General features: G+C 38.3%; 1 protein-coding gene across 7 annotated transcripts in view; it reads left to right on the top strand.

The window, feature by feature from the left end:
• LOC134225582 (huntingtin-interacting protein 1) overlaps nucleotides 1-24,442 on the top strand; it is a 94,350-nt gene extending 69,908 nt beyond the window's left edge. For 5 of the 7 annotated variants that reach the window (XM_062705769.1, XM_062705767.1, XM_062705774.1 and 2 more), the window contains 6 exons: nucleotides 361-874; nucleotides 1,044-1,402; nucleotides 10,962-11,433; nucleotides 11,627-11,874; nucleotides 23,033-23,286; nucleotides 23,349-24,442. In XM_062705769.1, coding sequence (XP_062561753.1) covers nucleotides 361-874; nucleotides 1,044-1,402; nucleotides 10,962-11,433; nucleotides 11,627-11,874; nucleotides 23,033-23,286; nucleotides 23,349-23,739 — 2,238 coding nt within the window. In that variant the 3' untranslated portion in view covers nucleotides 23,740-24,442. The remainder of the gene's footprint in view (nucleotides 1-360; nucleotides 875-1,043; nucleotides 1,403-10,961; nucleotides 11,434-11,626; nucleotides 11,875-23,032; nucleotides 23,287-23,348) is intronic. The other 2 variants (XM_062705775.1, XM_062705776.1) reach the window with 2 other exon arrangements.
• Nucleotides 24,443-25,219: the final 777 nt, after the last annotated feature.

The raw sequence follows: 25,219 nt of genomic DNA, 5'->3' as shown, positions 1-25,219 counted from the left end.
GGTAAACAAATGATTTGCGAAGGCCAGATATATAAATAATTTACGAAATTTTTAAAACAATAATTTTATAGTCTGTTTGTCATGCCGTGGATTATTTCAATAAACTGAATCTAAGTAGTCCAATAACATTTTCAGCAACAACATGGATTTCCATGCATCTTTAAATTCTAGTTTGGCATATATTTTGAACAGCCTTCGAAACATCCGATTCTCAACCTGCTTAAATTCTCTGTGTTCTAAAATTCTTCCTACATCCGTAAACTCTAGCCAGGATGAGCTGTTCCAAGTAGTTTTAGAGGAGGTCTCTGCTACACCCGTGGTAAAATCCCTCGCTAATACCCCGCCTTCTCCCACTTTCAGCACGGAGAAATTGGCAAACAGCTTGCCGCGTCGTCCAAGGCCGCCTCGGACGCCACCAAAGCGAAAGAAGAACTCCGCGTACAGCTGGAGGAAATCCAACAGCAGCAATCAATCGTCCAGGAACAACTTCAGCAAAGTTCTTCCGAATCCAAGCGGGAACAGGAAGCAGCGGTCGAAGAGCTGAACGTCATTACCGAGAAGTACGAAACCCTACAGAGCAAGTACGAAGAGATGGAGGCCAACCGGCAGGCGGAAATTGCAGAGCTTCGCATCAACAAGGAACGGGTCGAAGAGGAGCTCAACACTTTTCAAAGCGAACGGGAGGTACTTCAGACGGAGAAGGGAGCTCTGGAGAGCAGTCTGAGTGAGATCCAGCAGGAGCGTCAACAGCTGGAGCAGCAGTACGAAGATGTTTTGGGTAAACTGGAGATGCTGCAGATAAGAACCGAAGAGCACTCGAAGGAGGAAGCAACGCTGCAACAAAGTGTTAGCGAGAAATCACAACAAATGCAAGGTAAGAAAAAGAACTGCGCGTTTTAGGGGTTATTTATAGTTTCAAATACACGTTCTTGTTTGCATGCTTTCGCACATTTTTGCGCCAACCGAATTGTGAGTTTCATTCCGCCGACTTAAAAACTTGACACGGTTTCACGCAACATCTAACATTTTTTTCTTCTCATCAGAACTCCTGGATCAACTGGAACAACTGCAACGGGACAACGAAACGTTGCAACAACAACACATCGAACTGGAAGCAGCCAAAGCAGCCCAGCAGGAGGAGTTCGACCGGGTCCACCAGGAAGATCTGCTCCGGCTAGATTCGCTGCAGGGCGAAATAAGCGTGCTGTGTGCGGAAAAGGATGGTTTATACGCGGTGAAGCAGGATACCTGCGCACAGTTGGTCCTGCTGCAAACGGAGTCCAGTCAGCGAAGCGCAGACTTTGATTCGCTGGAAAGAGACCTCAAAAACGTGATCGAACAGAAGGATCACGAGCTGGAGGAGATCCGAACCAAGTATCAGGAACTGGAGGAAAAGTATCAGGTATGGTGGGACGGTGGGGTGGCACTTTGTGTGGAACATCTGCAAGTAGCGATTCTCGAGTCATTGATTAGTTCATGTATTCCTAATTCTTAATTCACCTTTCCTGGTACATAATTTTGAAGCGGATTTGAAGCATTTTTTTATTTGGATTTGGATTGGATTTGGATTGAATTTGGATTGGATTTAGATTGGATTTGGATTGGATTTGGATTGGATTTGGATTGGATTTGGATTGGATTTGGATTGAATTTGGATTGGATTTAGATTGGATTTAGATTGGATTTGGATTGGATTTGGATTGGATTTGGATTGGATTTGGATTGGATTTAGATTGGTTTGGACTTGGTTTGGATTGGTTTGGATTGGTTTGGATTGGTTTGGATTGGTTTGGATTGGTTTGGATTGGTTTGGATTGGTTTGGATTGGTTGGATTGGTTTGGATTGGTTTGGATTGGTTTGGTTGGTTTGGTTGGTTTGGATTGGTTTGGTTGGTTTGGTTGGTTTGGATTGGTTTGGATTGGTTTGGTTGGTTTGGATTGGTTTGGTTGGTTTGGTTTGGATTGGTTTGGATTGGTTTGGATTGGTTTGGTTGGTTTGGATTGGTTTGGATTGGTTTGGTTGGTTTGGATTGGTTTGGATTGGTTTGGTTGGATTTGGTTGGTTTGGATTGGTTTGGATTGGTTTGGTTGGTTTGGATTGGTTTGGATTGGTTTGGATTGGTTTGGTTGGTTTGGATTGGTTTGGTTGGTTTGGTTGGTTTGGATTGGTTTGGATTGGTTTGGTTGGTTTGGTTGGTTTGGATTGGTTTGGATTGGTTTGGATTGGTTTGGTTGGTTTGGTTGGTTTGGATTGGTTTGGATTGGTTTGGTTGGTTTGGATTGGTTTGGTTGGTTTGGTTGGTTTGGATTGGTTTGGATTGGTTTGGTTGGTTTGGATTGGTTTGGTTGGTTTGGATTGGTTTGGATTGGTTTGGTTGGTTTGGATTGGTTGGATTGGTTTGGTTGGTTTGGATTGGTTTGGTTGGTTTGGATTGGTTTGGTTGGTTTGGATTGGTTTGGTTGGTTTGGATTGGTTTGGTTGGTTTGGATTGGTTTGGATTGGTTTGGATTGGTTTGGATTGGTTTGGTTGGTTTGGTTGGTTTGGATTGGTTTGGTTGGTTTGGTTGGTTTGGATTTGGTTTGGTTTGGATTGGTTTGGTTGGTTTGGGTTGGTTTGGATTGGTTTGGTTGGTTTGGATTGGTTGGATTGGTTGGATTGGTTTGGATTGGTTTGGATTGGTTTGGATTGGTTTGGTTGGTTTGGATTGGTTTGGATTGGTTTGGATTGGTTTGGATTGGTTGGATTGGTTTGGATTGGTTTGGATTGGTTTGGTTTGGTTGGTTTGGATTGGTTTGGATTGGTTTGGATTGGTTTGGATTGGTTTGGATTGGTTTGGATTGGTTTGGATTGGTTTGGATTGGTTTGGTTGGTTTGGATTGGTTTGGTTGGTTTGGATTGGTTTGGTTGGTTTGGATTGGTTTGGATTGGTTTGGTTGGTTTGGATTGGTTTGGATTGGTTTAGTTGGTTTGGATTGGTTTGGTTGGTTTGGATTGGTTTGGATTGGTTTGGATTGGTTTGGATTGGTTTGGGTTGGTTTGGTTGGTTTGGATTGGTTTGGTTTGGATTGGTTTGGTTGGTTTGGATTGGTTTGGATTGGTTTGGATTGGTTTGGTTGGTTTGGTTGGTTTGGATTGGTTTGGATTGGTTTGGTTGGTTTGGATTGGTTTGGATTGTTGGTTTGGTTGGTTGGATTGGTTTGGATTGGTTTGGTTTGGTTGGTTTGGATTGGTTTGGATTAGATTTGGATTGGTTTGGATTGGTTTGGTTGGTTTGGATTGGTTTTGGTTGGTTTGGATTGGTTTGGATTGGTTTGGATTGGTTTGGTTGGTTTGGATTGGTTTGGTTGGTTTGGATTGGTTTGGATTGGTTTGGATTGGTTTGGTTGGTTTGGTTGGTTTGGATTGGTTTGGATTGGTTTGGTTGGTTTGGATTGGTTTGGATTGGTTTGGATTGGTTTGGATTGGTTTGGTTGGTTTGGATTCGATTTGGTTGGTTTGGTTGGTTTGGATTGGTTTGGATTGGTTTGGATGGTTGGTTTGGATTGGTTTGGATTGGTTTGGATTGGTTTGGATTGGTTTGGATTGGTTTGGTTGGTTTGGTTGGTTTGGATTGGTTTGGATTGGTTTGGATTGGTTTGGATTGGTTTGGATTGGTTTGGATTGGTTTGGATTGGTTTGGTTGGTTTGGATTGGTTTGGATTGGTTTGGATTGGTTTGGTTGGTTTGGTTGGTTTGGATTGGTTTGGTTGGTTTGGATTGGTTTGGATTGGTTTGGATTGGTTGGATTGGTTTGGATTGGTTTGGTTGGTTTGGTTGGTTTGGATTGGTTTGGATTGGTTTGGTTGGTTTGGTTGGTTTGGATTGGTTTGGATTGGTTTGGATTGGTTTGGTTGGTTGGTTTGGATTGGTTTGGTTTGGATTGGTTTGGTTGGTTTGGATTGGTTTGGATTGGTTTGGTTGGTTTGGTTGGTTTGGATTGGTTTGGTTGGTTTGGATTGGTTTGGTTGGTTTGGATTGGTTTGGTTGGTTTGGATTGGTTTGGATTGGTTTGGTTGGTTTGGATTGGTTTGGTTGGTTTGGTTGGTTTGGATTGGTTTGGATTGGTTTGGTTGGTTTGGTTGGTTTGGATTGGTTTGGATTGGTTTGGTTGGTTTGGGATTGGTTTGGATTGGTTTGGATTGGTTTGGATTGGTTTGGATTGGTTTGGTTGGTTTGGTTGGTTTGGTTGGTTTGGATTGGTTTGGATTGGTTTGGTTGGTTTGGATTGGTTTGGATGGTTGGTTTGGTTGGTTTGGTTGGTTTGGATTGGTTGGATTGGTTTGGTTGGTTTGGATTGGTTTGGATTGGTTTGGTTGGTTTGGATTGGTTTGGTTGGTTTGGTTGGTTTGGATTGGTTTGGATTGGTTTGGATTGGTTTGGATTGGTTTGGATTGGTTTGGTTGGTTTGGTTGGTTTGGATTGGTTTGGATTGGTTTGGATTGGTTTGGTTGGTTTGGATTGGTTTGGATTGGTTTGGTTGGTTTGGATTGGTTTGGTTGGTTTGGTTGGTTTGGTTGGTTTGGTTGGTTTGGGTTGGTTTGGATTGGTTTGGTTGGTTTGGATTGGTTTGGATTGGTTTGGTTGGTTTGGTTGGTTTGGTTTGGTTTGGTTTGGTTTGGTTGGTTTGGTTTGGTTTGGTTGGTTTGGTTGGTTTGGTTGGTTTGGTTGGTTTCGGTTGGTTTCGATTGGTTTGGATTGGTTTGGTTGGGTTTGGATTGGTTTGGATTGGTTTGGTTGGTTTGGTTGGTTTGGATTGGTTTGGTTGGTTTGGATTGGTTTGGTTTGGATTGGTTGGTTTGGTTTGGTTTGGATTGGATTGGATTGGATTGGTTGGTTGGATTGGTTTGGATTGGTTTGGTTGGTTTGGTTTGGATTGGTTTGGGTTGGTTTTGGATTGGATTTGTGTTGGTTTGATTGGTTTGGTTGGTTTGGTTGGTTTGGATTGGATTGGGATTGGTTTGGATTGGTTTGGATTGGTTTGGATTGGTTTGGATTGGTTTGGATTGGTTTGGATTGGTTTGGTTGGTTTGGATTGGTTTGGATTGGTTTGGTTGGTTTGGATTGGTTTGGATTGGTTTGGATTGGTTTGGATTGGTTTGGATTGGTTTGGATTGGTTTGGATTGGTTTGGTTGGTTTGGATTGGTTTGGTTGGTTTGGATTGGTTTGGATTGGATTTGGATTGGTTTGGATTGGTTTGGGATTGGTTTGGATTGGTTTGGTTGGTTTGGTTGGTTTGGTTTGGTTGGTTGGTTTGGATTGGTTTGGATTGGTTTGGATTGGTTTGGATTGGTTTGGATTGGTTTGGATTGGTTTGGTTGGTTTGGTTGGTTTGGATTGGTTTGGTTGGTTTGGATTGGTTTGGATTGGTTTGGTTGGTTTGGATTGGTTTGGGATTGGTTTGGATTGGTTTGGTTGGTTTGGATTGGTTTGGATTGGTTTGGTTGGTTTGGATTGGTTTGGTTGGTTTGGATTGGTTTGGATTGGTTTGGTTGGTTTGGTTGGTTTGGTTGGTTTGGATTGGTTTGGATTGGTTTGGTTCGATTTGGATTGGTTTGGATTGGTTTGGATTGGTTTGGATTGGTTTGGATTGGTTTGGTTGGATTGGTTTGGGTTGGTTTGGTTGGTTTGGATTGGTTTGGATTGGTTTGGATTGGTTTGGATTGGTTTGGATTGGTTTGGATTGGTTTGGATTGGTTTGGATTGGTTTGGTTGGTTTGGATTGGTTTGGTTGGTTTGGTTGGTTTGGATTGGTTTGGATTGGTTTGGTTGGTTTGGGTTGGTTGGATTGGTTTGGATTGGTTTGGATTGGTTTGGATTGGTTTGGATTGGTTTGGATTGGTTTGGTTGGTTTGGTTGGTTTGGGTTGGTTTGGATTGGTTTGGTTGGTTTGGGTTGGTTTGGATTGGTTTGGATTGGTTTGGATTGGTTTGGTTGGTTTGGATTGGTTTGGTTGGTTTGGATTGGTTTGGATGGTTGGTTTGGTTGGTTTGGATTGGTTTGGTTGGTTTGGATTGGTTTGGATTGGTTTGGATTGGTTTGGATTGGTTTGGATTGGTTTGGTTGGTTTGGATTGGTTTGGATTGGTTTGGTTGGTTTGGATTGGTTTGGTTGGTTTGGATTGGTTTGGATTGGTTTGGATTGGTTTGGTTGGTTTGGATTGGTTTGGATTGGTTTGGATTGGTTTGGATTGGTTTGGATTGGTTTGGATTGGTTTGGATTGGTTTGGTTGGTTTGGATTGGTTTGGATTGGTTTGGATTGGTTTGGTTGGTTTGGATTGGTTTGGTTGGTTTGGATTGGTTTGGATTGGTTTGGATTGGTTTGGATTGGTTTGGATTGGTTTGGATTGGATTTGGTTGGTTTGGATTGGTTTGGTTGGTTTGGATTGGTTTGGTTTGGTTTGGTTTGGGTTGGTTTGGATTGGTTTGGATTGGTTTGGATTGGTTTCGGTTGGTTCAGGTTGGTTCGGTTGGTTTGGATTGGTTTGGATTGGTTTGGTTGGTTTGGATTGGTTTGGTTGGTTTGGATTGGTTTGGTTGGTTTGGTTGGTTTGGTTGGTTTGGATTGGTTTGGATTGGATTGGTTTGGTTTGGTTTGGATTGGATTGGTTGGTTGGATTGGTTTGGATTGGTTTGGATTGGTTTGGATTGGTTTGGTTGGTTTGGTTGGTTTGGTTGGTTTGATTGGTTTGGGTTTGGTTTGGTTGGTTTGGTTGGTTTGGATTGGTTTGGATTGGATTGGGATTGGTTTGGATTGGTTTGGGTTGGTTTGGATTGGTTTGGATTGGTTTGGTTGGTTTGGATTGGTTTGGTTGGTTTGGATTGGTTTGGATTGGTTTGGATTGGTTGGATTGGTTTGGTTGGTTTGGATTGGTTTGGATTGGTTTGGTTGGTTTGGATTGGTTTGGTTGGTTTGGATTGGTTTGGGTTGGGTTTGGATTGGTTTGGATTGGTTTGGTTGGTTTGGATTGGTTTGGTTGGTTTGGATTGGTTTGGTTGGTTTGGATTGGTTTGGATTGGTTTGGTTTGGATTGGTTTGGTTGGTTTGGATTGGTTTGGATTGGTTTGGATTGGTTTGGATTGGTTTGGGATTGGTTTGGTTGGTTTGGATTGGTTTGGGATTGGTTTGGTTGGTTTGGTTGGTTTGGATTGGTTTGGATTGGTTTGGATTGGTTTGGATTGGTTTGGTTGGTTTGGATTGGTTTGGTTGGTTTGGATTGGTTTGGTTGGTTTGGATTGGTTGGATTGGTTTGGATTGGTTTGGATTGGTTGGATTGGTTTGGATTGGTTGGGTTGGTTTGGATTGGTTTGGATTCGATTTGGATTGGTTTGGATTGGTTTGGATTGGTTTGGATTGGTTTGGATTGGTTTGGATTGGTTGGTTTGGATTGGTTTGGATTGGTTTGGATTGGTTTGGTTGGATTTGGATTGGTTTGGATTGGTTTGGATTGGTTTGGTTGGTTTGGATTGGTTTGGATTGGTTTGGATTGGTTTGGATTGGTTTGGATTGGTTTGGTTGGTTTGGATTGGTTTGGTTGGTTTGGATTGGTTTGGATTGGTTTGGATTGGTTTGGGATTGGTTTGGATTGGTTTGGATTGGTTTGGTTGGTTTGGATTGGTTTGGATTGGTTTGGTTGGTTTGGATTGGTTTGGTTGGTTTGGATTGGTTTGGTTGGTTTGGATTGGTTTGGATTGGTTTGGTTGGTTTGGTTGGTTTGGATTGGTTTGGATTGGTTTGGATTGGTTTGGATTGGTTCGATTGGTTTGGATTGGTTTGGATTGGTTTGGATTGGTTTGGATTGGTTTGGTTGGTTTGGTTGGTTTGGATTGGTTTGGTTGGATTGGTTTGGATTGGTTTGGATTGGTTGGTTTGGTTTGGTTTGGATTGGTTGGTTGGATTGGATTGGTTTGGATTGGTTTGGATTGGTTTGGATTGGTTTGGATTGGTTTGGATTGGTTTGATTGGTTTGGGTTTGGTTTGATTGGTTTGGATTGGTTTGGATTGGTTGGATTGGATTGGGTTGGTTTGGATTGGTTTGGATTGGTTTGGATTGGATTTGGATTGGTTTGGATTGGTTTGGATTGGTTTGGATTGGTTTGGTTGGTTTGGATTGGTTTGGTTGGTTTGGATTGGTTTGGATTGGTTTGGATTGGTTTGGGATTGGTTTGGATTGGTTTGGTTGGGTTTGGTTTGGATTGGTTTGGATTGGTTTGGATTGGTTTGGATTGGTTTGGTTGGTTTGGATTGGTTTGGTTGGTTTGGTTGGTTTGGATTGGTTTGGATTGGTTTGGATTGGTTTGGGTTGGTTTGGATTGGTTTGGATTGGTTTGGATTGGTTTGGTTGGTTTGGATTGGTTTGGATTGGATGTGGTTGGTTTGGGTTGGTTTGGTTGGTTTGGATTGGTTTGGTTGGTTTGGATTGGTTTGGATTGGTTTGGGTTGGTTTGGGTTGGTTTGGATTGGTTTGGATTGGTTGGTTGGATTGGTTGGGTTGGATTGGTTTGGTTGGTTTGGTTGGTTTGGATTGGTTTGGTTGGTTTGGTTTGGATTGGTTTGGATTGGTTTGGATTGGTTTGGATTGGTTTGGTTGGTTTGGATTGGTTTGGTTGGTTTGGGTTGGTTTGGATTGGTTTGGATTGGTTTGGTTGGTTTGGTTGGTTTGGTTGGTTTGGATTGGTTTGGATTGGTTTGGATTGGTTTGGTTGGTTTGGATTGGTTTGGATTGGTTTGGATTGGTTTGGATTGGTTTGGATTGGTTTGGGTTGGTTTGGATTGGTTTGGATTGGTTTGGATTGGTTTGGATTGGTTTGGATTGGTTTGGATTGGTTTGGATTGGTTTGGATTGGTTTGGATTGGTTTGGATTGGTTTGGATTGGTTTGGATTGGTTTGGATTGGTTTGGATTGGTTTGGATTGGTTTGGATTGGTTTGGTTTGGTTGGTTTGGATTGGTTTGGATTGGTTTGGATTGGTTTGGATTGGTTTGGATTGGTTTGGATTGGTTTGGATTGGTTTGGATTGGTTTGGTTGGTTTGGATTGGTTTGGTTGGTTTGGATTGGTTTGGATTGGTTTGGTTGGTTGGTTTGGATTGGTTTGGATTGGTTTGGTTGGTTTGGATTGGTTTGGATTGGTTTCGGTTGGTTTGGTTGGTTTGGATTGGTTTCGGTTGGTTTCGGTTGGTTTCGGTTGGTTTCGATTGGTTTCGGTTGGTTTGGATTGGTTTTGATTGGTTTTGATTGGTTTGGATTGGATTTGGATTGGTTTGGATTGGTTTGGATTGGTTTGGATTGGTTTGGATTGGTTTGGATTGGTTTGGATTGGTTTGGTTGGTTTGGATTGGTTTGGATTGGTTTGGATTGGTTTGGTTGGTTTGGATTGGTTTGGATTGGTTTGGATTGGTTTGGATTGGTTTGGATTGGTTTGGATTGGTTTGGTTGGTTTGGATTGGTTTGGATTGGTTTGGATTGGTTTGGATTGGTTTGGTTGGTTTGGATTGGTTTGGATTGGTTTGGTTGGTTTGGATTGGTTTGGATTGGTTTGGATTGGTTTGGTTGGTTTGGATTGGTTTGGTTGGTTTGGATTGGTTTGGATTGGTTTGGGTTGGTTTGGTTGGTTTGGTTGGTTTGGATTGGTTTGGATTGGTTTGGATTGGTTTGGATTGGTTTGGTTGGTTTGGATTGGTTTGGTTGGTTTGGTTGGTTTGGATTGGTTTGGTTGGTTTGGATTGGTTTGGTTGGTTTGGATTGGTTTGGATTGGTTTGGATTGGTTTGGTTGGTTTGGATTGGTTTGGTTGGTTTGGATTGGTTTGGATTGGTTTGGATTGGTTTGGTTGGTTTGGATTGGTTTGGATTGGTTTGGATTGGTTTGGATTGGTTTGGATTGGTTTGGATTGGTTTGATTTGGTTTGATTGGTTTGGTTGGTTTGGATTGGTTTGGGTTGGTTTGGATTGGTTTGGATTGGTTTGGATTGGTTGGTTGGTTTGGATTGGTTTGGATTGGATTTGGATTGGATTTGGATTGGATTTGGATTGGATTTGGATTGGATTTGGATTTGCTTTGGATTGGATTTGGATTGGATTTGGATTGGATTTGGATTGGATTTGGATTGGATTTGGATTGGATTTGGATTGGATTTGGATTGGATTTGGATTTGGATTGGATTTGGATCTGAATTGGATTGGATTGGGTTTGGATTTGATTTGGATTGGATTTTGATGGGTTTTGGATTGGATGGAGTCATGCAACAGCTGGTTGCTCACCGATGCGACGGAGTGGAGATCTCTGCTTCAGAAGCTTCGCCGATAATCTCATCTTCATGCTCCGAGATTCGTTGTCGAACCGCTTTTCTTCCACCAAAAATTCTTCCGAGAGTTGCTCTTTTAATTCTTCTACACATGTGATTTTCGATGTGATTGCTATCGAATTATTTTGTTATTTATCTTAAACATTCCTCAGTGTAAAAATCTTAAAACTAGTCAAATGATCACTACAAAAAATGTTGAACAATCGATAATCGCTACTTCAGATACTATTTTTGTGTTAACCAATCACGAACCTGTTCACATGAAAATCATTCGTAAATAACACAGCTTTTGGTCACTGCTAATGCATCGTCAAGGAAGTGTATTTTGTTATGTGTATGGTAGATGCTTCAGACGTCAAAAATTCTTTATACAGCCCCAATCCAGTAAAACGATTAAAGGAACACCATAGGTAAAGAAACCGCTTCACAGTACAAAACTGTTCATCCATATTGAGCGCTTTTCTAATGTCAATAACACCTGCTTCTCATCGGGTATTGCTTGCGGCAACACAGTCATATGGTAAAAGTGAGAGGTCATCCGATCATCTCTATGTTGATATTCCACAAGAACTCGACACGTAAATTAATCGAAACTTCTGTTCCTTCCTCAATCTCAAGTCCCTCGATGCAAACATGGACCGACTGCTGGCCGAAAAGGGAGCAATCGAGTCCGACCTGCAAGATTTACTTCACCAACAGGAGGAAATGGACCACAAATACCAGGACGCTCTCGGTACCATCAAAAATCTGGAGAACTGTCTGATCGATACCAAGATCAGCGGCGAAACGGCACTCCGAACGCTGCTGGAGGCCTGCATCAAGTCGTCGGAAAAGCTAACGGTGAGAGCGATCAGCGAGAACGAGATGCCCGGCGCCGGTGGCACGCCGACCTACTTCCTGATGATCGCCGAAGAGCTCCAGGAGGTGATGTCCAAGCTGTCGATCGTCCACGAGAACTACCTGAAGGACAACTCAACGAACGTGGAATCGCTCGCCCGGAAGGTGATCATCGGAGCGCATCTGCTGGCGTCGGCGCACGTCCAGGGAATGTCGATCTGCAACCGGTCCGCCAATATCGAGTGCGGTGAACGTAAGTTTTTGATTCCGAACTGTTGGATGATTCATGTTACTTAATATTTGAGTGTCCTATTATTCATGCATGCACAATTATTATTTTTGTTAATGTTTGACTCTGTAAGTATGTATTGGTTTAATAAAAGCATCTTACTAAAGATCATCAACATCCGTTTGCATCACCTTGATCTGATTTTTCTTACCCATAGGCATAGCGGAGGAGATCAAGGAGCTGAGCGGCTCCATCACCGGTCTCTTCCAGTCGCTGCAGAAAACGAGCGAATCGGCCAACGTCTCGGAGAAAATCACTGACCTGAAAGCGAAACTACACGCGGTCACCGAAATGATCGGAGACCTGAGTAAGCAAAGCGACGGCACGGAGAATCTCGGCGACCTGGTCGAGAACGAACTCACCAGCATGGACAAGGCGATCGAGGAAGCGGCTGCGCAAATCGAGGTAAATCCCCATCCCGATCCCATTCCACCGGTCGTCACTATTCCAGCTGCGATTCAAACTAGAGCGGTGGCGCTTCTGAACTGTAAAGTCACGAAGCGTACGCTCGTCGATGTGGATACCTTCGCCGTCAGGTTTCGGTGTTGCCTTCTTCTGCCCCGGTCTACAGTGGTGAGCCACGAATGAAGTGTTGTGCGCTAAGCTCGCGCGATACAGTGCGAGCTGGGGGATGAACGCGGTCTTCTATTTCTTTCGTTGATGTCGTATGACTAAAGATAGGTCATTGACGTTCTTTGTACAAAATGCTTCAATTCTATATTTCCAAGCTTGTTTTTACTGTTATGAATTGTTAATGAGTGCTATTCATTACTACAACTCTGCTTGTAAGCAGAACTAGTAGAGAAGGAAAACCAAAATGCAGTTTCTTTGAATTCCTTTTTCTCTTACTATACAGGATTTAACTTGTTCGAAGGAAATTTCTACTTCTATCTCAATTCCATGTTGTTATAATGACAAATTTAGTTGATTTTCAGGTTTTTACTAGAGGCCAATGAGTTTCGACTCGCTCTTAATTTGAATGGTCAATGAGTTCTAGCTTTTTTAAGTGGTTATGAACTACAGAGAAAGAATCCTTTTAAAGGCAAAACATACTTTTGCATATAAACGATAAAGACGGATCCATAAAAAACTGGAGAACGATCCATAAATAACATCTGAATGTTGCTTAAAACGCTACCATAAATCCATAAAATAGTTAATGAGATTCCATAAAGAATAATTTTTCGATCCATAACTAAGCTAAAATTTAGCAATTAATTGGGAAATATGTTCCATTAACATGGTAAAGAAAAACAATACAATTCTTGCTATTTTCCCATGAAAATATGACAAATGATCCATAAATCTTTGGAAAATGATCCATAAAACTTCAAATTTGCGCATTTTTTTTATCGTGATGATGATCCATAATTTCAGTAATATGATCCATAATTTTAGTCATATGATCCATAATTCTGGCCATTTGATCCATAACTTTGTTCAAATGATCCATAGTTTTGGTGATATGATCCATACATTTTGATAAATGATCCATAGATTTTATAAAATGTGGGGATCAATTAATATAGTTCCATTGGCCTTCTTTCCAAGCATTATGGATCACATTTTATAAAATTATGGATCATATGACCAAAATTATGGATCATATGGCTGAAATTATGGATCATCATTCGGATATAAATTGCGCAAATTTGAAGTTTCATGGATCAATATATAGTTTTTATGGATCATTTTTCAAAGTTTTATGGATCATAAAAATATTCTTTATGGAATCTCTCGAACTATTTTATGGATTTATGGTAGCGTTTTATGGAACATTCAGATGTTATTTATGGATCGTTTTTCATTCTTTTATGGATCGTTTTTCCACATTGAACGGTGCAAAGTAAGGGCTGCCCCTTTTAAATCGTCTTTAACCATTGCGTTTCCGACTTTTTTTGCGGGACCGAATTTCGATAACGTGTTTGCTTTAGCTCATTAAATATTTGACCGACCAGGATTTAACGGGCCCGGATTTATAGGAATCATAATGGGGTCTGTCGGGTAACCATTAGGGCATTTTTGACTTTTTTGCTTGTTATTCGTACCGTACTTTCTACGCTAATATTTATCACAACTTACCGTTTAGTGTTAGCATAGCTTTGTACATGTGGACAATATGGCTACGCCGTTTCGTCGAATAATTGGTAAACGAGAAGTTAGAGTTGAGAAATTAGCAGTTAGAAGTGAGCAATGAAAAGTGAGCAATTAGACGTCAGATGTGAGCAGTGAGAAGTGAGCCGTCTCACGTCTCACTTCTGAGTTCTAACTTCTGACTTCTCACTGTGGAAAGTGAGAAGTAAGATGTGAGAAACGCAAGAAATAATCGAGATGTTTCACATCCCACTTATTTCTTTCTTTTCATTTCTCCCTTTCACAGCTCACATCCCACTTCCCTCTGCTCCCTTATCATTTCTCACCTCTCCCTTCTCGTTTCTACCGAACTATCTGGTGAAACGGCATTATCAACAAGATAAGAAAATTATTTTGAGCTGTTTAGTGGAATATTTTCACTTGTCATAAGACGAGTTTTTACAATCCCATTGAATTCCACCACTTAATTGTGTCTTGACAGATACGTATTTCGACCTCAACAGTAAGGCCGTCTTCAGTGTCTCGTATTTGACTCGACTCGATTATCAACAATTATCGACTTGATTATCAACAAGACCAACGACGATTCACCACATAATACATAATACATATAAACTTCCACACCGACCCCTACTGCCACAATTTCACCCGTAGCATCAACCACTCGGCAACTCTTGTCATCAAAACATACTTGCCAACGGAAATCTGACTCGTCGACAGCTCCGGCACGTACTTAACGTCCGACATATAGTGCTACGAACCGGTTTGTTGTCACCATGAGCACTCCGCTTCCTACGCTCTTAATCTGCGTCTTCTTACCATCAGCCACTGTTATCCAGCCACCAGGAAATTCCCACAGCTCTTTAACACAGCACTAGTTCCGCTATCGATCACCCTCGATGAACACTTTCTCCAACAGTAAACGCGACACTACGACAGTCACTGTGCGCTGCTTTGGCACCTTCGTTTTTCTACTCACTTTTCGAACATTCGCCTTCTTTCTTGGAGGCCTGCAATTTCCTACAATTCCCGCGCAAATGGTCAGGCTTCTTGCAATGATGATATACTCGGGTTTCCTTATCCTTCCTCGCTTTTGCTTCAGCCGTTCGCATTGCCATTTCAGATTTCACCCTCGCTCGAGTCGACGATGGTATTCGTCCATTAGTCTTGACTTCACTACATCCAATGATCCAATGATATTTCGTCATCCAACCTTGAACCCAGCGCCGAAAGGATGCTGTTAAACGACGGAGGCAAACTGCGGAGCACCATGCTTATTTGTGATGGACGTGATGGACGGATCTTGACGTTTTCTTTACAGTGCGGAGAACAGTCCTTGGCGTTTTCGACTAGTGGAAATTGGCTGTCCTTCATAAATGATAATAAAAAGAATAAAGAATAAAGAATAAAGAATAAAGAATAAAGAATAAAGAATAAAGAATAAAGAATAAAGAATAAAGAATAAAGAATAAAGAATAAAGAATAAAGAATAAAGAATAAAGAATAAAGAATAAAGAATAAAGAATAAAGAATAAAGAATAAAGAATAAAGAATAAAGAATAAAGAATAAAGAATAAAGAATAAAGAATAAAGAATAAAGAAAAAAGAATAAAGAATAAAGAATAAAGAATAAAGAATAAAGAATAAAGAATAAAGAATAAAGAATAAAGAATAAAGAATAAAGAATAAAGAATAAAGAATAAAGAATAAAGAATAAAGAATAAAGAATAAAGAATAAGGAATAAAGAATAAAGAATAAAGAATAAAGAATAAAGAATAAAGAATAAAGAATAAAGAATAAAGAATAAAGAATAAAGAATAAAGAATAAAGAATAAGAATAAAGAATAAAGAATAAAAGAATAAAGAATAAAAGAATAAAGAATAAAAGAATAAAGAATAAAGAATAAAAGAATAAAGAATAAAAGAATAAAGAATAAAGAATAAAGAATAAAGAATAAAAGAATAAAAGAATAAAGAATAAAGAATAAAGAATAAAGAATAAAGAATAAAGAATAAAGAATAAAGAATAAAGAATAAAGAATAAAGAATAAAGAATAAAGAATAAAGAATAAAGAATAAAAGAATAAAGAATAAAGAATAAAGAATAAAGAATAAAGAATAAAGAATAAAGAATAAAGAATAAAAGAATAAAGAATAAAGAATAAAGAATAAAGAATAAAGAATAAAGAATAAAGAATAAAGAATAAAGAATAAAGAATAAAAGAATAAAGAATAAAGAATAAAGAATAAAGAATAAAGAATAAAGAATAAAGAATAAAGAATAAAGAATAAAAGAATAAAGAATAAAGAATAAAGAATAAAGAATAAAGAATAAAGAATAAAGAATAAAGAATAAAGAATAAAGAATAAAAGAATAAAGAATAAAGAATAAAGAATAAAAGAATAAAGAATAAAGAATAAAAGAATAAAGAATAAAGAATAAAATAATAATAGAATAAAGAATAAAGAATAAAGAATAAAGAATAAAGAATAAAGAATAAAGAATAAAGAATAAAGAATAAAGAATAAAGAATAAAGAATAAAGAATAAAGAATAAAGAATAAAGAATAAAGAATAAAGAATAAAGAATAAAGAATAAAGAATAAAAGATAAAGAAAAAAGAAAAAAGAATAAAAAATAAAAAAAAAAGAATAAAGAATAAAGAATAAAGAATAAAGAATAAAGAATAAAGAATAAAGAATAAAGAATAAAGAATAAAGAATAAAGAATAAAGAATAAAGAATAAAGAATAAAGAATAAAGAATAAAGAATAAAGAATAAAGAATAAAGAATAAAAGAATAAAGAATAAAGAATAAAGAATAAAGAATAAAGAATAAAGAATAAAGAATAAAGAATAAAGAATAAAGAATAAAGAATAAAGAATAAAGAATAAAGAATAAAAGAATAAAGAATAAAGAATAAAGAATAAAGAATAAAAGAATAAAGAATAAAAGAATAAAGAATAAAGAATAAAGAATAAAGAATAAAGAATAAAGAGAATAAAGAATAAAGAATAAAGAATAAAGAATAAAGAATAAAGAATAAAGAATAAAGAATAAAGAATAAAGAATAAAGAATAAAGAATAAAGAATAAAGAATAAAGAATAAAGAATAAAGAATAAAGAATAAAGAATAAAGAATAAAGAATAAAGAATAAAGAATAAAGAATAAAGAATAAAGAATAAAGAATAAAGAATAAAGAATAAAGAATAAAGAATAAAAGAATAAAGAATAAAGAATAAAGAATAAAGAATAAAGAATAAAGAATAAAGAATAAAGAATAAAGAATAAAGAATAAAGAATAAAGAATAAAGAATAAAGAATAAAGAATAAAGAATAAAGAATAAAGAATAAAGAATGAAGAATAAAGAATAAAGAATAAAGAATAAAGAATAAAGAATAAAGAATAGAGAATAGAGAATAAAGAATAAAGAATAAAAAATAAAAAATAAAAAATAAAAAATTAAGAATAAAGAATAAAGAATAAAGAATAAAGAATAAAGAGTAAAGAGCAGGGTTTCGATTTTTCGTTTCAATGAGAACAAAGCAAGCGTGTTTCGGGCCACGGGAGAATCTTTTTTCGTTGTTTATGTTGAGGATCATCTTTCACCCATCAATCTTTCCTTTAAAATAAGCCTTGGAAGATAAACGGAAATCATGCCTATTAGATGAAAATCCTTTTTCGTTTCATCACTTTTACCGCTCACTAACTTTTCGAGAGAATTATCGCAGAACAATTACAAAATTGTATGACTGCGCCGGGATTCGAACCCAGAATAGTAACAATAATAGCCGTAGGGATGCGCTTACTCTAGCCACACCACCACGCTATCTGTATAAAAGCATTAAGTTATTTGTTCCACATAAGCTACTACCATTTGCATTTGCATTGCCACGAAATGACTCGAATATGAAAGAAAAAGAGCAAACCAACGTTTGGCGGCAATCGAAGTGAGCGAAAAATGGTTATCACTCTCCAGGCTGTTTTTCTTTCCCGAAAAGTGATTTCTCCCCGAAAATGTTCGTGAGGGAGCATCCTGTGCTCTTGAGATTGAGTGAGCATTACGAACCCTTGTAAAGAGTAAAGAGTAAAGAATAAAGAGTAAATAATAAAGAGTTAAGAGTAAAGAATAAAGAATATAGAATAAAGAAGAATAAAGAATAAAGAATTAAGAATAGAGGTAGGCTGACCATACGTACCGTATTTAACGGGACAGTCCTGTTTTTTAGACCTTATTGTGCTGTCCCGTCGTAATCTAAAAAATCCTCAATTTGTCCCGTTTTTTCATTGATTCTTCCAAAGAGCTCCAAAATGGCATTTAAATTTGACCAATTTAATTAGTGGATTAAACGGAACCGGTAGCTTGGTAGGCAATTATATCCTGAAAATCAGGCCTTCACAACTTCAATAAAATGAAGCGCAGAGGCAGACAGATTTCCAGATTAAGTTCATTTTCGATTTTAAACGACGATGTTAAAAAATAATAATGAACAAGCTGAACAAAATCAAATCGAGTTTAAGGCGGTTTCAAACCAAGTGAAAATTTGATCGAATTTCGGTCTTCACGTACTTTAAGGCTAGTTTACAGATTAGGAGCTTCCATATGTGTGGACTTTAAAAAAAAAAAGATAGGAGCACCGTCTTTGACCAGAGGTCGTACAGACTGAACACTTAACACCTATGTAGACAACGGAGTTTTCTCCTTCCCGGGGCGGGAATCGAATTCATGCTCCATAACCCATGCGTCTAGACGATTGACGTCGCTAACCGCACGGCCACGAAGCCCATGAGAACAAAATAATGGACAAGATTTTCGAGATGTGATGCTTCTTTTAGCATCATTAAAATCAATTTCGACCAAAAAGGACTGTGAATTGATTATATTTGATATTTATTCACATGCGCCAACCATATTCATGGAAATAATTAAAATTACTTAATCATGTTCTTTCCTTGTTGAGATTCTTGTTCCGCAGATTTTTTCTCACTTATATTCATGGAAGAGGGTTTTGGCACGGGAAATCAATAATCCCTTTCTATTACTCTTTTCGCATTTATCTTTCGACATTTTTTTCTTAAAATATTTTTTTTAACTCTCTAATGCCCACACCGGCTTTAAAGGCTGGTTAACAGTTCGGAAAACGTGTCACGAGATTTGGTTCCCCATGCATTTTTAAAGGGGCGGGATTTGGGCTAGGAAAACGAAACTCTTCCCCTTGTAAAATGCATGAGGGACCACAACTCCCGTGACACGTTTTCCAAACTATAACTAGCCTTCAGGATACTTTGGCTATTTTTTTGTTATTTCGAATTGTTCAAAATTGGAAAAGTTGTTGATATTGGTCAGTAATAAAATCCTTAGACCTTAATGCATGTTTAAAAGTGGATTAAAATAAATTTTCAAAGCTCCACTTTTTTTTTTAATATAATCACCAATAATCACGCTTGTTAGCAAAAAGAAGCGACGAGTTTGGTGCTGTATTTCTTTGTTTTGCGATGAGATGAAGATATGTTCAGTGAGTTGGAAAATGGAACAGTTCCCCTACGTATTTTTTTGTTCCTTCGTGTTTTTGTCCGCGCCTCTTTGAAAGGTGAAATATTTGTTGTTCAGTATCCTTCCACAACTGATTTAATGCTTAGAAGGTTAGTTAAGGTACATAATAGAAGGTTATGATGGTGAAAAATTCACTCTAAAACTTTTCTCTAAAATTTTTACACGGAAAATTAAAACTAAGCCCATAAATTTTGAAATTTCCACAGCTCTTGAATTTTGTCACAAGGTTTCTGACATGTCCCGTTTTGCAAGTGCGTTTGTTTGTTTCCACCGAAAGGATCTGGTCAGCCTAAATAAAGGATAAAGAATAAAAAATAAAGAAGAATAAAGAATTAAGAATAAAGGATAAAGAATAAAGAATAAAGAATAATGGATAAAGGATAAAGAATAAATAATAAAAATTGCACAGAGACAAAGGAAGGAGGAAAGAAGAAAACGAAAGACGAAAGAAGGGAGAAATAAGACGGAAGAAGGAAAAAAAGGTGAAAGATTGAAGAAAGAAAATAGAAGAACGAAGGAGGGAAAAGTAAGGAAAGATGGAGGAAGGAATAATGATGAAGCCAGAAGAAACAAGGAAGCAGGAAGTCAGAAGAAGGAAGGATAAATATGGAAGAATGAAGAAGGAAGAAAGTAGAAAGAAGAAGAATGAAGAAAAAAGAAAAGGAAGAAGGTAAAAGAAAGAAGAAGGAAAATTAAGGATGAAGAAAACAGGACGAAAGAAGAAAGAAAAATGAAGAAACAAGGGACAAGGAAGAAAAGAAAGAAGAAAGAAAAGTAAAAAAGGTTGAAAGAATGAAGAAAGCAGAAAGAAGAAGGTAAAATGAAAAAATAATGGAGGGAAAGAAACTAGGAAAAAGAAGAAGGTAGAGGAAATAAAGCAGAAAGGAAGAAAAAACGAGGAAATGATAGAAGGAAGAACGAAGGAAAAAAGAAAAAACACGGAAAAGAAAGGAAGAAATAAGAAAGCAAACGGAAAGAATGAATTAGGAAGAAGAAAAACAAAGGAAGGAGAAACCAGAGAAAAAAAAGTAGGAAGAAGAAAAAAGGAACAAGGAAGGCAGAAGAGAGAAGATGGAAAAGAATTAAGAAGGAAGAACTAAGAAGAGGTAGGTAGGTAGTACGACGGAGACGAGCCAGCCTCGGGCTGCAAGTCTCTTTAATTAAGACAAAAAAGGTAGTACGAAGAAGGAAGAAAGAAATAGGAAGAAGGAACTAGGAACGGTTGAAGAAGAAAGAAGGAAAAAGGAAAGAATGGAATAAAAAAGAAAGAAGAAAAAAGGGAGAATGAAGTAGGAAACAAGAAAGAAGTATAAAGAAGGAAAAGGTAGAAGAGAAAAAAATAAAAAATAAGAAGGTAATCTTGGCAAGAATCAAAAACCAAATACAAGAGCCAAGCACAAAATAAAGTCTTGCTCCTTTCTATGTTACCGTTGTCGGGGGTGAAAATGGGTCAAATGGGGGTAAGAATGGGTCACTGTTTCAAGTACTTAGAACGCGTGTAGAATAGATTGAATGCATCTGAGAGCAAGAAGACTAAAATATAAGAGACCTTTTTGAAAGATTTTGCTATCCGACTTCCAGGCTGCCAGTGAGAGCGATGACCCATTCTCACCCCCCAGACCCATTATCACCCCCGATGGCGGTACCTCAAAATTTTTAGAGCTGTATAGACTAAAAAAATAAGAATTCCAGATAAAAATTGAAAGACAATAAAAAGTCGCAAGAAGGTTTCGGATCATTTGAGTTTGTTCCCTTAACGTCAAATGTGAAATTTTCCTCTAAAATTGGTTTCTCACGATTTTTCAGCTTTTTGAGTTTCAGCCTTTTATTTTTACAGCCTTATGGAAGGTTTTTACTTTTTCAGCCTTTCGTGTTCAGCCATATGTGATTCAGCCTTTCTTGGAACACCCATTTTTATTCCGCCCCGCTACTGGGCCCATAACTTGATGGCGGATCAGGCAGACAGCCGCAGCAGAAAAATGCTCGGAACAGAAATAGTATTAGCACGCAAGAAACTTTCGGTGATAAAATAACTTTTATTTAACGTAAAAACACTTGTCAGTCGCATCGGTAGGAGATGTATTCTCAATTGGAACCGAGGGGCACGCTGATGTGGATCAGTGTGAGAGTTTACACACTCAACAGAGTCATTTGGCCGAACGAGTGGACATTTTCGGTCATATAATCCATTCAACCAAATAACTCGACCATTTACACAACATTTTCGGCCAAACTACTGTTTGGGCCAAATGATCTGTTCGGCCAAACAACATTATTGGTCAAACGACCAATTTGGGCTAATAACCATTTCGTCCAAAGAGACATACAGCCGATCTTGTCGTTTAGTCGAATAGGTCATTTCGCCGTAATGGTCGGTTGGTACACCCAACCAGCGGATGGCAGATTTTAATACAGTTCTGCATAAGAACCTTACAGAAACTGTATAATAATTGGGCATATACAATTTCGGAAGATTTTAATACATTATTTGTATAAAAAGCTTACAGAATTGTATATGCCCAGATTTTATACAATAATTTTTTGGGTGTAGTTGGCCATTTGGTCGAAAATGTCATTTGGCCGAAGGGGTTGACAGTTTTGGAATATTATCCATCCGAACGACCTGTAAGGCAAACGGCTTGCCCGACCAAATACTCAGTTTGGATGTACATATATCCCTTTCGGTCGTATGTCGCTGAAGACCAAATGAAATTTTCAGCCAACCCGTTTCGACTTAAAGACCGTTTCGGCCAAATAATTCAGTTAGTTGGCTTTCGGCCTAAGCTGCCGTCCAGATTGACGGAAACTTCACAGTATTTCCCTCTGGAATTCAAAAAATGTAAACGACGCCGAAAACGCTGCTGCCGCCGTTCAACATTATGACAAACACCGCTGTTGACGATTTTTGGACCATGATACATTTGATACATTTGAAGGTATTTCGATAAATGTTCCCAGCTTGAGCCCAAGAACCGGTTATGGTGTGCCCAAAACGGGCCATCATGCTTCCAAATTCGTTCAGAGGCATCGCAAATAAGTTACCTCCACGTTAAGGTTATAGAAAGACAATGTTGGTACGAATAACAAACAAATCAAAAATGTCCTAATTGTCCACCCAATAGATCGCACTGGGATTGTATACAAATCTTGACCCGTTGAACCGACATTTCCAATCGATCAACCCTCGAAAACTGCGATCAACAATGGAATGAGCAAGACCAAAAACATTACCAAACTTTGGTTGCGCAAAAAAGTGTGTGAATGCAAAGGTTGATTATAATTTTATGAGCACACTAAGAAAAATCTTATACATGGTTTGAAGTCTAGGATTCCTTTCTCAATTCTAAATATGTTCTGATTTCTGAGATCTCTTCAGAATAGTGGCGACGGAACTCAAAGTTTTTCTCGTAATAAAAAGGATACTTATGTCATTTTCACATATTTAAAACTAGCTGTTCAGATTTCAGTTTGCTCCAGGTTCATTTTTTTAATATCTCTGTTTAAAGAATGATATAATTTTCATTTTGTTTTTAAGCGCTGTTTCAGATTTAAAATTTAAACAGAAAAAGTGATGGTAAGAGATTATTTGGGCAAAGTATAATCAAAGGTTTTCTGTTTAAAGCGACAAAAAATAGTATTAGTTGATACGGCACTTGTGAAAAAATCAAAAATTTATAACTGAAATGTTACTTGTCTAAATTATCTAAACTATGAATATCTGGTGTTTGGTCATGGCAACGAGTGCAATCGGACTAAGGTGAATCGCACAATACCCAAAAACACGACATATTCGGCGTCCAATCACCCGCCTCACCTGGTTCAATAGAAATTCTCCAAAATCATAACCCTATAGTTCGGGCCATCTCGAATGCGTGGAATTCCAGAAATTAATTTCATTTTCATACACCCTAGGAAATGCTTTCGAAATCCCGCGCGTCCGACTCCGGCATCAAATTGGAGGTGAACGAAAAGATCCTCGACGCCTGTACTTCGTTAATGCAGGCCATTCGCATACTGGTACAAAAGTCACGCCTCCTGCAGTCGGAAATCGTCGCCCTAGGAAAGGGTTCAGCCTCGGCCAAAGAATTCTACAAACGCAACCACCAGTGGACCGAAGGTCTCATCTCCGCTGCTAAAAGTGTGGCTCAGGGAGCTAATTTCCTGGTGTAAGCATCAATCGGCTCGAAAATTAAGAATCCGCAGTTACGTAATTATCTTTCTTCCACAGGACGGCCGCCAACAAAACGGTTTCCGGAGGGGCACGCCATCAATTGGATCTTATCGTAGCGGCGCAGGAAATTGCGGCCTGTACCGCCCAGCTCGTAGTTGCCAGCCGGGTCAAGGCCCCACGCGGCAGTCAGAATCTGGCTGCGTTGGGCACCGCTTCCAAAAATGTAACCCAGGCCACCGGAATCGTGGTGGCAACTGCCAAAGATTGTAGCCAACGTTTGGAGGACTCGCAGGATCTTGACCTGGGCTCCCTCACCGTTCACCAGGCCAAAACCAAAGAGATGGAAATCCAGGTAAAAGTGCTCGAACTGGAACAGGCCCTACAAACGGAACGGATGCGACTTGCCGCATTCCGGAAGAAAAACTACCAATCCCCAGTGGAAGATTAAATGTTATACTTGGAACTGATTGTTTACATCTCTCTAAACCAATAGTAGGACTATTGCTTGACAATACTACTTCGACAATGAAGCATTAAATTTACGGGCCGAACCCATTCCTTACCGGCGCTTTTATGTAGAATCGAAATGCACCCGCCAACTTCCTGAGGATGTGAAACTCCTAAAAAGCCATGAATATGATAGAGAAAGATATCTTCGTCGAAATATGGAAAACATGTGTATCTTTAGAAAATCATACGTGTAATAATTGTCAAACAATTTCAACACACCCCTTGGTCGAACATTGTTTTATTTCACGATATTGTTATCGAAGCGTAACTTATTGCTCTGTAAACGATGCTAAATTGTATTTATATTTATACGTATGTTTCCGAAGAAAGTATTTTCAAAAACCTAATCACCTGAGTCGTTTTTTCTTTCTAACTGATTAGTTATAAAGTTTACAATAATGATAATGGGAAAATAAAAGTACATTGTCTATTAGAAGTAAAATGTATCAGAAATTCAAAAATACAACACGTATATCAAAACGAAATCTGGTACCTATGATAATTTATTGTTTTGCCTTAGCTTTCCCATATATATCATGAGAATGATTCAAACGATTGTTGATATATATTTTTTTTTTAAAAACAGTTAGTACGTAGGAGATTATACATACTAAAATAAATGCTACCGTTATTCTATTTTAGATCTCCAACTTTGGTAATGTTTTATCCGAAAAATTGAATTTCAATCAACTCTTTAATAACAACAGTAAAATGGTAATCGTGATGCTCATAGTTCACGACCTCTAAAATCGACTGGTGGTTTGCACTAATTGATTGATTAGGGAAATGGCGAGATTATTAAGACAAAAAATGGATGGGGGAGAAGTTCGTCGCTTTGCTGGACGTTAAAGTCATTTGCATGGTTTATGTTAATAGAAAATGGAAATACATAATCACTGTCTTCGGCACAGACTGAGTAATTCAACACCTAGCATTAGACAACGGACGGGACACTTACGCAACACCAAGTGGACCAGTGGCGGATCTCCACTGTACGAAAAGTTTTCTCGTTACTAGACCCAGGGCGGGAATCGAACCCCCACTCCTCAGCACACAAATGCACCTAGACGATGGCCGTGAGGCTCACGAAGGAATTGAAACATAGAAGTTTTTTCTCTTTGTGCGTCCATTTCATTGTACTTTTGTAGCATACCCGTGTCATTTGTTTAGTGCATGTCTTTCTGCTCCATTTCTATTGAGAAGAAATGAAGAAGTTGTTTTTTATTCTGATATTCTCCAACTTAATGCAAGGCCTCTTTAGATTAAGGAACTGCTATTTATACCCTTCGAGAAATGGCTTATACTAACTCTCAAAGACGTGCCCCTCAATCAGTTTCGGCTCAACAATAAGTGTGGTAATACTGATTTTGACCATGCATCGGTTTTGAAGTTCAAGCATATTTTTGCTTCTTCAGTTC

The sequence above is a fragment of the Armigeres subalbatus genome, chromosome 3 (assembly GCF_024139115.2).
Source record: "Armigeres subalbatus isolate Guangzhou_Male chromosome 3, GZ_Asu_2, whole genome shotgun sequence".
Classification (NCBI taxonomy): domain Eukaryota; kingdom Metazoa; phylum Arthropoda; class Insecta; order Diptera; family Culicidae; genus Armigeres; species Armigeres subalbatus.
This window is presented reverse-complemented; position numbering and strand designations above follow the sequence as displayed.